This window comes from Lygodium microphyllum, chromosome 27 (assembly GCF_053477565.2).
Source record: "Lygodium microphyllum isolate KBCC chromosome 27, Lygodium_microphyllum_v1.1.10, whole genome shotgun sequence".
Taxonomy (NCBI): domain Eukaryota; kingdom Viridiplantae; phylum Streptophyta; class Polypodiopsida; order Schizaeales; family Lygodiaceae; genus Lygodium; species Lygodium microphyllum.
This window is the reverse complement of record NC_141161.1, coordinates 85,252,858-85,270,041: the sequence shown is the minus strand read 5'-3', so window position 1 is coordinate 85,270,041 and position 17,184 is coordinate 85,252,858. Positions and strand designations below refer to the sequence as shown.

The 17,184-nt window shown below is 38.1% G+C and overlaps 2 protein-coding genes across 6 annotated transcripts in view; one reads left to right on the top strand and one right to left on the bottom strand.

Moving 5' to 3' along the window:
• LOC148012555 (uncharacterized) overlaps window positions 1–12,309 on the top strand; it is a 54,612-nt gene extending 42,303 nt beyond the window's left edge. Inside the window, exons 2-4 of one of the 3 annotated variants that reach the window (XR_015689088.1) lie at window positions 4,123–5,110; window positions 5,207–5,308; window positions 5,401–5,661. Coding sequence is in view for 1 of the 3 variants with exons in the window: in XM_087669431.1 (XP_087525557.1) it covers window positions 12,085–12,294 (210 nt within the window). In the remaining 2 variants the exon portion in view is untranslated. Of the gene's footprint in view, window positions 1–4,122; window positions 5,111–5,206; window positions 5,309–5,400; window positions 5,662–12,084 lie in introns of those variants that run through there. The other 2 variants (XR_015689087.1, XM_087669431.1) reach the window with 2 other exon arrangements.
• Window positions 220–17,184, bottom strand: part of LOC148012553 (uncharacterized) — a 75,511-nt gene continuing 58,546 nt past the window's right edge. For 2 of the 3 annotated variants that reach the window (XM_087669427.1, XM_087669424.1), the window contains one exon: window positions 16,713–17,160. In XM_087669427.1, coding sequence (XP_087525553.1) covers window positions 16,892–17,160 — 269 coding nt within the window. In that variant the 3' untranslated portion in view covers window positions 16,713–16,891. Of the gene's footprint in view, window positions 366–16,712; window positions 17,161–17,184 lie in introns of those variants that run through there. The other variant, XM_087669428.1, reaches the window with a different exon arrangement.

Sequence of the window (17,184 nt, the reverse complement as noted above, 5' to 3'; positions counted from 1 at the left end):
AGACACCGCATCTGTGCCTCCACAGCATCCATTTGAGCCATGCTCCCTGGAATCGCCATGAGAGCGAGGAGTCGCACTTGTATCCCGTGTCGACCGCGGGCTCACTGCCTCCGTATCTCTACAGCATCCCCCTGACCCTAAAGCACTCCCTCCCTCTGGCCCAAGTCTAGAGTGTCAACCTCGTCTGCTCGAAGCTGAAGCATCTGATCGCGCCGAAGTAGATCTAGTAGAGCGGCCTGACAATGTCCGAGACAGCTCATGGTCTGCCATGTCTTTGAATCTCGCCATCTCATCTGGAGACATACGCGTGAAGATATCCTATAACTCCTCATTGCTTATCCCTCGATTCATCCTGAAAAGGTCACCTGTATAGACAAAAAATGATGTTAGCATAATCAATTTAAATCATACAAAGCACGATAATATAAATCCTAAAAAAATGATCTCACTTAAAATGCATATCTTATGTATCCTTATAAGAGATTAGTCAACGAATTGAGTAAGTGGATGCTCCAAGTATGAAGTATCATATGGTCCCATGTCAATCTCCTGACACAACTCCGCATACACTGGAAGGTCGATAGACATGTCACCACAAAAGGATGAGTCTATCTCATTCTCAAAGAATTATTGGACTCCTGTATTTCCATCATTGTGAGTTGATGCTGGCTCCTCTACATGCTCCAAGCTTTCGGTGGCCTCCACTCCTTGCAATATTGACTCCTCGATTTGCATATTGTCCTCATCTATGCTAAGAACATCGCTTTGATCATATACTCTCTCACTTCGGGGAGCTGAAGGTATAACATACTACCATCGAGGTTGTCGGGGGTTTGGATAGAGCGTTGCTTTTAATGTCGGTATAAGGCCTATATCTTGTAGTATCTATATGCTTAAGAAATGGATGCAATTTTTCTTAGATGTGTAGATGCTGATTTTGCAAGGAGTGTAGACTTAAGGAGATCTACTATAGGTTTTTTCTTCTTTTTAGTAGTTGGTGTAGTCTCTTGGGTCCCTCACTTGTAGCTATGTACGACTTTATCTACCACTTAGGGAGAGTATGTTGCACCCTCTAAGGCTTGCAAGGAAGGTATATGGCCGACTCATCTAGTGGGACACTTGGGCATTATAGAAGAGATGCCTACATTGCATTGCGATAGTCAAAATTTCATTTAGTTAGCATGGAATCCTATCTTTCATAAAAAGACAAAACACATTGACATAAAGTATCACTTCATTGGGGAGGTGCTTAAGGACAAGTGCATTGAGCTTGTTAAGATCCATATGAATGATAACCTTGAAGATTTTCTCATAAAAAGTTTACCTTTTGAGCACTTTGCACACTATAGAGTGCTAGCAAGCATTTAAAGTCCAAAAAATGTATTTTGGACTTTAAATGGGAGATTTTTGGGCAAAGCCCAATGGCTAATAGCGAAGCAATTACCCTTTGTCCATGTATATATTGTATAGTCATATGTAAGTGAAGAGAATAGAGAATAAGAGTATCATTCATTTTGCACCCACATAACTCTCTTTTGTGTGTGTGTGTGCGCGTGCTGACTTAGAGGAAGGAAAAGTTAAGAGTTACTTTTCATGAAACAAGGGTTTCTTCTCTTTTCCTTCAAGCTGTCCACAAGAATCCATGGCCAAGACAAGATCAGATCTTCTCTTTCTCACTCCTATCATGAGAATGGATTACATGACCTTCTTCCATGTTTCAGGAGCTTCATTTGGAGTAGCTAATATAGCTACTTAGCATTGTTTTGGATTTTTCATACGTGAGTATGTTCTCATGCTGTTTGCGCTGCCTGCACACACTCCCCTACTGCGTGGAAAATTCAGAGATATGATGGCCTTTGAGCATTGCTAATGATCCTACTAACCCTGGGCAAGAGGTCTCTCACAAGCTTCTTCAAGATTCTTACCATTTTGGAGTTTTCCCTCTTCTTCAAAACCCTGGCTATGGCAGTTTGGGACAGCATCAAAGATTCCTGAAATTTTTGAAGCAAATCATGGGGCTTTTGTGGGCAAAGCATATTTGAAGCTTCCTCAACCATTTCCCCTCAAGAATCCATCAACATTGGATCGACATTGAAGGAGATTGAAGCCAATGGAGGTCTAGGTATTCAATGGACAGCATGAAGCTTTTATGCCATTAAATTTTGGCATTCCCTCTCAAATTTCGGGATCTCTTGGACACATTGAAGCCCTCTCTATTACCTATTGCAACCTACTTCAAGTAGAGAAGGTAATCGGTCTTCATCAACCCTCATTTGGAGCATTCATGGAGTCATGGAGCTTTCATGGGATTAATGAAGCTGAAGCTTATCAAGGAAGGGATTATTCTTGAAGATTGAAGATCTCTTGGACTGATTTTAGAAAGATTATCAAGCTCAACTCACCTATGTCAAGCATTATGGATTGAAGGTCATTCCATCAACAATGCTCTTCTCCAATCAATCAAATGAGGTACTCTAATCACTCTTAATTTCTCTTTACATCCAATTGCTGATCTCGTTTCCAATTGTTGAAGAGAAATAAGAGGATTAATGAAGTTTTCATTCATAGCCTAATGCATTACATGAAGCCTATAGGTTATGTCAGTCATTGTCTTTACTAAACCTCTTCAATTTACTAAAATGGCCATCTCTAAATGTCTCAAACTCTTCCATAATGAATGAGCATTACCCATCTACTTTCATTAACTGAAATCAGTAATTTCTTGATCTTCATTACTCAATCTTTATTGCCTAACCCTGACATGAAATTGATTGCCTATTTTGCCTCTTGATCATAAGAAAATCATTACCCAATTGGTAAGTGAGAAAAGCTTTGTAAGCAATGAGTCACTGTTGAGGTAAATACCTCTCCATTTCTCATTTACATTTCAGCCTTTTCAATTCCAATCTTGCATACCATGAAAGGGCAAATGAAAGGCAATTGTATTTCCTTCCTATTCCATGCATATCATACTGATTTTTAGAGCTAGAATTCACTTGCCATGTACATGCCCACGAGGAATCAAGTGCAGAAAATGGATGAGCACAGAAATTTCTGTAAGGGATTTTCTGTTGCTGTCTGAAAATTCCTGCAGGCAGTGAATACCATGTTCTAGTCAATTAATGACTTGTACCATCAATACCAAGCATGTACCAAATTCATAACCCTGTAGGAGAGTCTCATACAACTGCCCATACTGAAAATGACCTCTGTAATCAGTAAAATGACTGTCTAACTCAATGTAGACTGCAATCTTTAATGAGGGTATGCATACATACTCTATCCCAAACTTTAATGCTGAACCATAGTGTCTTTACCATAGGATGCATACATTTTACTGTAGCCATATGTCTTCATACATTTGCCATACATTCATGAGTACCATACATTTGCCAATATCTCCAGAACTCACTGCCCATAAACTCATATTATAGGTTGATTTCAAGTGCCTTTGAGATTTGTACCTGCACCTAAACTTGAAAATGCGTGGGATCCGAGACCCGAGGGGTTTGCAAAGTTTCCTCTCAAGCCGGGTTGCGCTTCCCTTCAGGGTCCTTATCGGTAGGGAAGGGTCACCTCTCTTTTGTCCTACCAACTCGTCCGGCATCCACTTTTCCTCGTGGGCATGTACATTAAAAGCGACGCTCTATCCAAACCCCCGACAACCTCGATGGTAGTATGTTATACCTTCAGCTCCCCGAAGTGAGAGAGTATATGATCAAAGCGATGTTCTTAGTATAGATGAGGACAATATGCAAATCGAGGAGTCAATATTGCAAGGAGTGGAGGCCACCGAAAGCTTGGAGCATGTAGAGGAGCCAGCATCAACTCACAATGATGGAAATACAGGAGTCCAATAATTCTTTGAGAATGAGATAGACTCATCCTTTTGTGGTGACATGTCTATCGACCTTCCAGTGTATGCGGAGTTGTGTCAGGAGATTGACATGGGACCATAGGATACTTCATACTTGGAGCATCCACTTACTCAATTCGTTGACTAATCTCTTATAAGGATACATAAGATATGCATTTTAAGTGAGATCATTTTTTTAGAATTTATATTATCGTGCTTTGTATGATTTAAATTGATTATGCTAACATCATTTTTTGTCTATACAGGTGATATTTTCAGGATGAATCGAGGGATAAGCAATGAGGAGTTATAGGATATCTTCACGCGTATGTCTCCAGATGAGATGGCGAGATTCAAAGACATGGCAGACTATGAGCTGTCTCGGACATTGTCAGGCCGCTCTACTAGATCTACTTCGGCGCGATCAGATGCTTCAGCTTCGAGCAGACGAGGTTGATACTCTAGACTTGGGCCAGAGGGAGGGAGTGCTTTAGGATCAGGGGGATGCTGTAGAGATACGGAGGCAGTGAGCCCGCGGTCGGCACGGGATACAAGTGCGACTCCTCTTTCTCATGGCGATTCCAGGGAGCATGGCTCAAATGGATGCTGTGGAGGCACAGATGCGGTGTCTCTGTCTCATCGTTCTGCTGGAGTTGCATCACCTTCGGGATTTGTCGCACCTGTGGAGACGTCTACTCCAGTTACTTCGACTTTTGCTCAACCGTCTGCAGGTGGCACTCCTATGGATGCTACTCCGATAGATACTACCTCGGTCGGTACACCAGATGTACAGGGGTCTCCTAGATATGCCCAGGAGCGTGGACGCAAGTGGGAGAGGACCCATCTTAGGCATACCCCAGAGGGATATGGCTATCTTGTCGATGATAGGTCAGTATTCATCATCATGAATGATGAGGGGAGGAGGGTGATGGCTCGCATGAGAGAGTTATACCAAGTTTTTCGGCACGTCTTAGATCATTGGAAAAACATACCGGAGGGGAGCAAGAACTACATAGTAGCATCCTTGCATGAGGAGTTTCTAGTTTCAGCCACAGCGGATAGATTTTCTACGGACTGAATGATGGACTACATGCGTGCCTATATGTCACACAAACGATCGAACACACGCAAGGCACTCAAGAGTGGGATTGCAAAGCCCAAGTGGCTAGATGCGGATGACTGGTGCTAAGGGAGAAGGCTATAGATTCTCGAGGACGTTGGAGTGGCGACCACACGACATATCTGGAAGACTTTGTAAGTTTTTCTTTTGTTTTGCTTGCTTTTTTTTTTGCAATATCCTTTGTACTGACAATCATGTTTCTAACAGTTAGTATTTTGTTTTCTTTACAGCACTCCATTACAAATCGCGATCCGATCGGCCTTGAGACTTGATATGTAGAGAGGCACGATCTCATTGCATTGATCGAGCGATTGTATAAACGTGGCAGCCATGTAAGTCACTCATCTTTCTTGTTCGTAGTTACCATATTTAATTAGAATACATTATTGTATGGTGGACTGATGTGTTGTTTCTTTTTTTGCAGAGTCCGTTCGATGCTCCTTTGCGGCGGGATGAGCTTTCGGACGGTGAGGATATGTAGCTCACCCTTGGATCCCTAGAGCTCACACATCCTTCTTTTTTGGTCGCCCTATCTGTGTAGACATTTTCTATGTAGTAGTGATATCTTGTCATGATTGTACCAGCCGCTTTCATTATGCAATCATGTATTTATTTCATGTATCAGTGCTATGATTTCAGTATATTTTGTTTTTGTTTACACGAGCATTGTACACAGTGCAAAAACTATTTTGTATGGCTCAAATAAAGCACTATTGCCACCAAAAAAATATTGCCTATTACCGTGGCTATTAGCGTCGCAAATACTACAAAAGTTATTGGGTGGTTTAGATGTGCAAGGAGATGGTCCAATGTCATTCATTGTGACAACATATGGAGCATACAGCTAGCTAGGAACCTCGTGTTCCATGCCAAGGCAAAACACGTCGAGGTACATTACCTCTTTGTGAGAGAGAAGATACTTGCAAGTGAGATTGACTTGTGTTAGTACATAGAATCGAATAGCTCATATTTTCACAAGGCATTGGGTACAGAGAAGTTTCGAAAATTTTGAAGCTTAGTTGGAGTTTCAAAGATACAATTGAGCTTGAGGGAGATTCTTAAGATGGCAAGCTTAACACGTGCGAATATTAATGATGAACCACCTAGTTACATGGGTCTGCATGTCTACAACTTGGCATGTCAATGATCATTCTGATACTCACATAACCACTAACTTATCACTTATTATATTTGGTTTGTTGCATCTACCTATAGTTGGCATAGTTATAGTGCCAATAGATTAGTATAGTCAGTTATGTGTTGTTTGACTTAGTAGACCACATTCCTTTATGTTGTGTCTTATCTATACTTTATGTACATTGTATTATGTGAAAGAAGAAGAATAAACCAGCAAGAAAATATTTTGGCCTCCATCTCTCTTCTTATGTTCTTGAGTGAGCTTCCTCTTGTGTGTATGGTGTTTGTTTGCCATACCATCTCAAGCAAGTTCCCCCATCACATGATTCATGGCACCCATGGCATAGACTCCTCTCTCTCTCTCTCAACTTATACCCCACCAACTTCCTTATATTTAAGCTTATGGGAAAAATTAAATGAGGGCCCACCCCTAGCATTTATATTTACATGATTTATGAAAAGACCCTTTGTTCCCTACGCTTCTATGATATTTTTAGTGCCCATGGTTGATCCCCGATGCCACAAAGTTGATATATTTTGTGAACAAACTAGGTGGGCTAGAGGCAAAGATAAGACAAGGGTCTAAGAAGATTCCAAATGAGTAATTTTAAGAGGCAAAGATATAGTTTTCTTCAAATTGCTAAGAAGCTACGTAACACTTTTTAGTGTCACAACTTGGGTTTTTCAAATTGCTAAGGAGATATTGAACTCTTTGAAGTGTCACATCTTGGGTGGTTATGATTTTTCTAGTAGCTCAAGCATATTGCATCTCAAGAAAAGAGATTCAATATACCACAAGTATAATCAATCTACATATTCGAGGACAAGGGCATGCACTTATTGGCCATTTCTCCCCCTAAGCTTAAATATGAGGAAAATAGTAGGGTAGAAGGTTCATGGGATAAACACTTAATAAAGAGCAAACATAGAAAGAAAGAGAGCAAGAGAGCAAGACAGAGTGTAATTCCACCCTCTCCCTAAAAACTCTATTTTGAAAAAGGAAAAGAATTGTTAGTGGCCCGAATCGTCACCAACTCCTCTTTCTCCCCTATACCTTCTAAGCACCAATGTTTTTCCCATTATTCTTATTTTCTCTCATATTTTTATTTAAAAATTTAAAATACATTCATGTGGTTGGACACTACACATTATCATCAGAAATCATCTTCTCATCATTGATGTTCTTCCATAGCTCTATCTATTATCTCCTTAATGCCCTCTAATTACCTCAAGGCATTGTTACTTTTATTATAACCATTACCGTACCCTTGTCTTTGCAAGATTTATAGCCATCTTATCATCACTTGTTATATTATTCTCTACCAAAATTGGATTAACTATCTTTATGGTTATTTTCCCAAGCATTATATTGATATTGTTACATAACTTCCTCCTTCGTTTGTGATCAACTAAGTCAAAGAATTTCACCCTATCAAGTTTTTGGCATACATGCAATGCAAACCTTAAAGTTGTAAAATAAGTGGAATTTTGTAGGGGTATTATCCCAATAATGGGATAACCTAGGCATCAAGGACTATGACTATGAAACCAAGGCATCACATTACACCTTTTGGACCCTCAAAGATAACCTTGCCCAACATTATAAAAAATGGAGCCCAAGTAGCCTCTACATTGGATTTCACAGTCATATCTAATTCTAAAATAGACTATAAGGTGAAGAGAATAATGTTTACCTATCATGTCATGGCGAAAATCTCAATATTAGTCCCCTATCAATTGATTTCTCGTATTATTTGGCTTACATATGCACCATATCATTTTTTATAGTAAGAACTCATCAAAATTGGCTCTTGTGGGGGTAGATGATTAAGTTAGGTTGTTATATCACATTGGCAATAGTTAGGTAGTGTTACAACTTAATAGGATCTATCGAGAATAATCCTAACTAGTAGTAGTAGTAACAACCATATATGGAGTTAGCCCTAAGGTACATGTATTGTTGTGTTAAACTAAGAGAAAGGATACGAATCAAAATTACAAATTAAAGGCTAACAAGAGCAACAATAAATATTGAGAAGAAACTATAGAAATACAAAGGGTATCCCTAGGAAAGGAAGAAACTTAAATCATTATAAAAGAAACTATAGAAATATTGAGTATCCCTAGGAAAGAAAGAAACTCGAATCATTGTAAAATGAAGGCAATTAGAGGAAATAAATAGGAAACTTTTCGACCAACCTTAGTGAGTCGAATAAAAAACAAGTCAACACCCATCCAGTTCCTTGTATACCGAATATAGAAGTGGTAACTGGACAAATAAATATCACTAAAGATGAGCTTGTTAAGTAAATATTGTTTTAATACCCTTCTAGGGTGAGGACCTCAATTTGGAGCACTAAGGGTAGATGGGCTAACGACAAAAACTACAACCAACCCAAGACTATAAATGTCACAAGGATGGCATTTTTAAACTTATTTCTTTAGAACAATTAAGTTGTGCATACAAGAGGTGTAGATGTAAGTTAACTTGTGGACACAATGAAGAAAACCCTAGATTTGGTTGGGGACATACTAATCAAAGTTGTAAAGGATAGGTGCCAATGGGTATCTAATGTTAGATTTTTGCTCTAAACATTAAATGCGCCCTTAAAAATGAATTTAGGTGGGGTTGAAGAATTAAAACATTTAGTTCTTTAGTCTAAGGTTAATAAAAGTTTGAAAACTTTCAAGTCCAAAGTGTTATGGCATGGTAAGTACTCTTCAAGAGCAAGGAGATTGCTCTCACAACTTACAAGAAAAGAACTTGAAAGAGAAATTGAACTAGAACTTGATTGCAAGATAACTCAATTACAAGAGAATGCTTACAAGAGCATGGCCTGATACAAGGCAAGACTCAATACAAGACAAGAACTAGAAGAGGACTTACCTCGCATGAGCCTCACAATTGGTGTTGGCAAGACTGAAGGGCTTGTAGCCTATGACCCTTATTTATACTATAGCGTAGGGAGGCTAAGGGGAACACATGTCGTTACAAGAGGATGCCACATGGCATGACATGCGTGGCATGCTGACATCAATAATGACATAAGTGATGATGTAGATATCTTTTAGAATGTTCTAGAATCTTTTAGAAAGTTCATGGAACCAAGGCTTGTCTCATCTTACATACAAATTAAGGGCTATCCTTGCTTGAGCATCCATTAAATTAACCGCCCCTTCTAGCACCAAATTCCACAAGGGACACTAGTGAGCTTTTGAATAGACCTTGGCTTGGTTGGGTAATGAAGATGAAAATAAAAAATATTAACATGATCTCTTTGAAGATGTGAAGCTAGCTCCCATGTTCATTCACTTACATCATAGCCCTTCCAATGGACAAGATATTGTAATCTACCTCTTAAAAGTCTCGAATCCAAGATTTTGTCTACTTCATATTCTTGGTGATCTTCAACTATGATTGGAGATGATGACTTTGCTATTCTTCCAAGAATACTAGATGTATGGCATGACTCCAAGACTGAAGCATGGAATACAATATGGATTTTCATGGACTAGGGAAGCTAGTGATGATAAATGACCAGATTTACTTGGCCAAGGATCTTGAAGGGTCCAAGGTGTTGATAATCTAGTTTTTGGGAGGGGCAAGAAGAACATAGATCACATTGAAGAAGCCAAACTTGATCTCCAATTTTGTATGATGGATGTTGCATGCGAAGAATATGTACATTTCTCTTATATTTCTCTTGAGCTCGTTTGATCTGTGTTTGCAACTTTTTATGAATATCAAAGTAGTATTGAGCTAAGTCTGTAGTAGCAGCTACATTCTTCTATTGTGATTTTACATGATTGTTTACACTTAGGTGTTGACCATAATTAGCAAAGAATGACATGAATTGAGTAGAGGCATGGGAGTAATTATTATATGCAAACTCAGCAAGGGATAATACATCCATCCAATTGTCCTGATGGTAATCGATTGTGCATCTAAGATATTGCTCCAAGACTTGATTCACTCTTTTTGTTGTCCATCACTCTATGGGTAATTGGATAAATAAGAAAAAACTTGTACTCCTAGAAGTTTAAATAGGCTTCTCCAAAACCCTTATATAAATTGGGGGGCTGCAATCACAAACAATACCATCAAGTAATTCCTGGTGATGATATGCTTGTTCCAAGAAGAGCCTTACTATCCCTTCTCCATTGATACTCTTGGTTGTTGGAATAAAGTGTGCCATTTTTGTGATTCGATCAACCACCACCAAGATAGAATCACACCCTCTCGAAGAAGGTAGTTCAAAAATGAAGTCTATGGATACGGATGATCATGGCTTACTTGGAATAGATAATGGTTAGAAAAGGCCATGAGGTCGATGACAAGGGACTTTAGCTCGATTGGACATGTCACAAGAATGCACAAAGTCCTTGACTAGTTTCCACATTTGTGGCCACCAAAAATCCCTTGAAAAACCATCTCAATCATCTTATTAATCTCAAAATGGTTTAAACAGGACATGAGATCTATGACAAGGCACTTTAGCTCGATTGCATGTGTCACAAGAACATACAAAGTCCTTGACTAGTTTCCTCATTTGTGGCCACCAAAAAATCCCTTAAAACCATCTCGATTGTCTTGTTAATCCCAAAATTCCTTACTGAGGGGAAATCATCTCTCTCTTAAATATATCCACTTGGAAAGGACCAAGAGGAATGTAGAGGAGTCCTTTATAATAGAGCAAACTTATGCTAACCCATTAATGTCATGAAAATCCCTCTAAGTTTGTTCTTCGGCTTGATGTAATTGCCCACTTATGTCCTTGGCAAATGGTTCTTTTGTAATTTCCCTCTTAACCTTTGATAAAACACAAAGTCTCTTGCAATTTTGTTGATGACTACCCTTAACTTCAATTGCTCAGATGTCAAGATTATTGAGTTCTATTGGTCATGGGCTTCATTGACAATCCATTAGGGCCAAAAATGTTTCAAAAATGGCACTTGTAAGAAAATGATTAAGTTACTAATTAGTTGAGGTTTTAAAATAATGAATCCTCCAAATTTGGCCATTCAGACGTGATTAATGAGAGAATTTATTATTCATTTAAGAGGTTAGTCATTAAATGCCTAAGGACGTTAACTCATGTCAGAGGTCACTTTTCGACCATTATTCTTTCATTTTGAATATTTTACTATCACGTTTCCCACCAAAATTACGCTTCTTTTTTCGCCTGCATTTATTTGAATCATCGTTCTCTCCTCTTCACTTTGTTTCTTAGTTCTTAAAGTAGATTTTACTCTGTCGTAAAATTTCTCACCAAAATCACATCCGGTTCTTACCAGCAGCGTGCATTGGTCTCCCTTCGTCTCCTTTCACAAAATCTTGAGAAGGTGATCAACAATCAAAAGAGTCTCTACACAGAGGATCAATACCACTTACTTGCCGATTGAGCTATAGAGATATGGTCCTCCATGGACCTGAGACAAGATCATCTTGTTAGTTTTCAACAAACCCAACTAGGTTGGGACATCCAAGCCGCATCTTTACTTCAACCCCTAAGATATCCATTCTGTAAGATTTTGTTTCAACTAAATCCAAGCTTTTTCTTCAATCTCTTCAATTTGATTCATAAGAAAATGGGTAAAAGAGTCCCATGGTGTTGATGCAAATTGGTAGGGATAGATATACTAAGGATAATCCTTAACCTAATAGAATAGAAAGTGAAAATTTTCACTTTGATCTTGACACTTGAAAATAGAATATCTTCATTATACAGTGTTGTAATATCAACTTTTTAGCAAGGACTAATTGATAAGACAAGGATAATATATTATAATTAGAAGAAAGGAAGTACTTTGATTTCTGGGAGATAAAAATATTTACTTAGTAATAGATTAAAAATATTTATTATTCAATTTTCTCTTAAAATATAAAAAAATTAAACAAGTAATAGATAGAAGTATTAGTGATATTGTGTATTATATCAACTTTAGGACTAAGATGATTTTATGTGTGCAGGATGCTTCGAAGAATATGAAGGATACAACTTCTTACTTAATATTAGCTCTTGGGAGTATTTTTCTCATCATACCCTCAACTATGATTAGCACTATGGGGTTTCAAGTTTCAATATCTTCAATTGTGATTCTTATTAGCACTATCAGATTTCAATACCTAAATGGTGGCTTGATGTCATGGGATGATACTACTCATGATATCATATCCTAGCAAATCTCTTAAGATCTATTCCCTTGATTTGTAAGAAGAAATAGAAAGGACTTGAATCTATTTCTTTCTCTCAGAACTCTGATTCTAAAGCAGATTGATTTTATAATTGAAAGCATCACTACATTATTAATGCTTTATCATTGTATATCTTTTTTCAAATGTAATATATCTCAATTTCACAAAAAAAAACCATCAAAATAATTAGTCTCCATTTCACAAAAAAAATTACATAACTTTATTAGGCTTTGAAAAAATTTTAGAAAATTTTTAGGATTTTTTTGAGCTCATTCACTATTTTAAAAATATTTTAAAGCAAAAAACGGCCTAAAAGAGACCCAAAAAATCACAAAAAAACCACCCAAAAATAGCATGGCCGATACCGTATCGGCCATGCTATTTTTGGGTGGTTTTTTTGTGATTTTTTGGGTCTTTTTTAGGCTATTTTTTGCTTAAAAATATTTTTAAAAATAGCAAATGAGCTCAAAAAAATCCTAAAAATTTTCTGAAATTTTTTCAAAACCTATTGAACTCATGGAAAAAATTCTGGATTTTTTTGATAGGTTTATGATATCACAAAAAATAAGTCATTACAAGGGGGGTGTACTTTGTACGCGCATGTTTACTCCTTCACGATACTCAGGGAGGAGGACCCCTACGGAGATTTTGTTGTGCCACTCTTGCACCATATCAAGTCATCCATGATATGCAGCGAAAAGTATAGTACCAAACATTATGCTTTTTGCCACGCTCGCGCCGTATGAATTGCTCCACGATACGGTGCGAATATGACCCTGCGAAAATTTGGCTTTGCTGCTCTCGCGTCATATCAACTTATCCTCACATGGTTGACTTTATGAATTTATGAATTATCCTTACATTGTTGCTGCTCATGCTCATAAGATCACCCTAATGAATAAAGATTTTAATATGATTAGCAGAATAAGGTACCGAGGATGATGTTTGCAAGAGAAAAATCGATGTACTTGGACTTGTTAATTATAAGAGAATGGGTGAGGTGTATGGACAAATGGTTATTAATGTTTCTTGCACTTCTGAGGAAGAGGACTATCTTAGCATATCTCATGAGGACAAGTCCATGCTAGTTGTAAAAAGGATATTTAATTGTTAGATTCTGTAGTTTATTATTGCATAAGGTAAGGCATTTTGACTCTAAAAAATTTTAGTATATAGAATAATTGTGCTATTGATTGCAAATAACACTCCTTTATTTTTGCTATTAGCTTTAGGACATTGATTGCATCTCTTAGCCAATAAATCTCTAAAATTATGTGTATTGTTGATCCACTGTTATCAATGGATTTTTTTTTGAGATTTGGTTCAAATATAACAATGTCTTTCAAAGCTTTTGATTCCATCACAACTACCATAAATTTTTTTATTACATTGGATACACTCACCAGAGAAATTATCCTCATGAACTCTCTAAGTGGTATCCATGGCCAAGGAAGAATGTGGGTTGAATGGAATACTGCTTGCTTTTTGGTTAATTATTTATTTTATTTGATTATCTATTTTAGTTACATGTTTCCATTTGCAGTGCTAGCAGGCTCCTGACTACCTTCTTGGACACCACATATGAGGATATTGTTGATCCTAGAAAACCATATAACTCTCTCTAACAAGAAGTACCATTGCAAAGTCACAAAGTCATACATATACTTATGGAAAAAGAGTGCTTTTCAAATGTCTGCAGGACAATAGATTCAAAGATACTCAAGATAGATGGAGTGAATGTAAGTCTCTTTCATATTGTTGGTTTTTTTAGGGACCCCTTTTTACCAACTTGTTACATTTTTTCTTGCAGTGCTGGCAGGCTCCTCTTCCGAAAAGTTTCTACTTAGCCAGGATACATTCGTTCTTTGTAAATTTGCTGTTTTGAAGCAAGCCACGAAGATATGGAGGGGTACAAACCATGATAAACGTATTCTTCTTGAGATTCTTCCAGCTGTCATGGACTTTTTAATATCCTGAGATATTTTGAATTTGAAACTCTGCACCGTTACCTTGTCAGGAATCTCCCAGTTTAGAGATGAAAGACTTAGCAATGGCAAATCTTCGATATTCCCATACCTATCCGCTTTAGAGGGAACCACATACTGTGCATAATATATAAAAACCTTGCATTCACTAAAAAAAGACACAGTTTGATCGGCATAAATAATGTCTGCCAATACCTTATGAATGGCATGGAAAGTCCCACTTAGGCTTTCCACAGGTTGCCATTCAATACTTGTTGATGGAAAGATATCTACAATGACGAACCGTTTGTTAGAACTTGCATAAATGGAAAAGAATTATATACGTTATTCAAATAATAACTTACAATGTGTTTGTTGGGCAACACATTCGTTTGGAGGCAAGTGCATATCCTTGGCCATGTAAACATGTTGCACCTTGACAAACCAGCCTTCGAGCATAATTTTGAAGGCAATGATACGCCCCTTCCAATGATGTTTTATATCATCTCGTTTTCTTCTTTTCACCTTATGAGAGCCCTTGCAAGATGGCAGCATGGTAACCCAATCGTTTACAACAAAGGTTTTGGGCTCAAAATTTCCATCTGCTCCCTGGCTATAGACTGTGCAAGAGTGTATTAAACGAGAAGGGCGCCTGGAGGAAGCCATGAAAAGAATGAAAGCGTAGAGAAAGAAGCTCAAAGAGGGGTGAATGAACTAAAAAGTAGCGCCAAGAATACAAACGAGTATGTATTGGGCGCCAAAAACAATATTGAAAGATCTCCCGACTTTCAAAAAACTCATTATTAATTTCATCACATCTCTGTCACGTATTTTGTCAGATTTGTAAGTAAATAACGTCTTTGGGACTCCAAAACATGTCAGACTTTAGGGGTTTTGGCTTTAAAAAAAGAGAGAATCACGAAATGGACTCCACTATCTCTAAAAAAGAGGAGACAAGAATACCATATTCTTGCACACGTGGCGAACTCTCTTTGGCCCTTTCCTTAATCCCGTGATTAACAAAAGTGCATTTTTTGAAGCGTTTTTGGCCCTAATGCAATGCCATAATTCTTTGCCTTTGTATTCTTGAAAGTACACTTTGGAGCATGGTTGATCATATACTTTTCTCCACATCAAACATACTGGAGTACAAAACATGACCTATCATTTAGGATCTAGATCCTAGGTCCCCAATATGTTAAGATGAAGATGACGACCATATTAAAGGTGGCATGTGTCACTTGGACCCAAGTCTACATCTCCTCTATTTGAAGCACTTACTATAGATTTTGGTAGTTTAGACCCAACTCATGGATTCCTAAGTTCCATCAATAATGTACATTATCCTTTGAGTTTGTTTGCACTTCGATGCAAAATCAACACTAAACATTTGAAAGGTGTTGCTTAGAAACTCATTCAAGAGACCTATGAATTAACTTACACAATAGACCTTGATTTGTGAAATCTGCGTTCTTTATTCCAATCAAAACTAACTTATGTACAAAGAAAATATTTGTTAGGGCCAAATACAACCACGAATGTCATTCAATGTAAGTATGACCTCAATCTAGTTAAACTCGATTTGAAATAGTATCTCTAACAACTACAACGACCTAATGTGTCTGTAAAAATGCAAAAACTGCAAAGGGATAATAGGGACTTTGAAACCAAAATACAATTAATCTAGCTTGCACAAACTAGAAACACCACCCAAAAGTGGCCAAAGAGCATGAAGAAGAGAGGCAGACAAAGAAAGAGTTACATAGATGTGCTTTGGACGAAGAGACAATCATCCAAATTCCAATCACAATCCAACTTGATGTGCCATCCACACAAAAAGTAGACCAACTACTAATGCTATGCATGCTACTAAATACATCCCTGAGGCTTTTTAAACTCCTCTATCATGGCTTTCCCACCTCAACAAACTAGACATTTGCCCTTCTTTCCAACCGCCTTCATCTTGGTAATATCAATTTGTTATAGTTATTCTAGTCAATCTATGGATCCTGTGTAGCATTGGTGCCCTTTAAGCAATTGAAAATGGCCTTGATAAATGTTGCAATGCACCCTACTTGACGCTATTATTCCTTAAAAAGGACAAACTTATCTTCCCACGCAACTCTCTCTCTCTCTCTCTCTCTCTCTCTCTCTCTCTCTCTCTCCGCCCTGCCCACGCCGCACCACAATCCACAGAAGAAATAGGGAAAGGACAAAAGAAGAGTGTATGCATCCCAAAATGGTGTACACAGGTCCGTATCTGTGCTCGACTTACATTCATACACAAGCTCTTCCGATGTTCTGCAAGCTGATATCGTGTAGAATATAGAAATATAGATCTACATATGGAATAGAGCATATACGTATTGCTGTAGAATAGAAGATAGTAGATATTATAAGAGAACGACTTTCATGAGAAGAATTACAACACCCAACACATGGAAAAATGGGGCAGCCTTTCTACCGACTGCACCAGTGTATTGAATTTATAACCAGAAGACGAGACTGTACAGCGCTGCAAATTCAGGCAGCCCGTAATTATTATAGCGCATAACCACTCAGCTGCAGGAAGTTCCCTCGGTTGTACAGAAAGCATAAACAACGAAGAAGTGCAGAGCCTACTTCTTCTCGCCAAAAAGGGCCTTCAAACTCCAGTTGTTCTTCTTGTCTACCTCGTCTTCCATGTTTGCACCAAGAACCCTAGCTAATATCTTTTCAAAGCTCCACTTATCTTCTTTTGCCTGCTCACTAGCACCAGGTATTTCAGAAGCAGTTTCTGGCTTAGCTTCGAGTTCCTTCCTCTTCTTTGGCTTACGTTTCATGTAGTACTCGCCACCTCTCCCTGCCTGGCCAGTAGCATCATCAAGCCCACCTTCACCCTTGGGTCCTGCATTCAGACGTGGTCATCTCT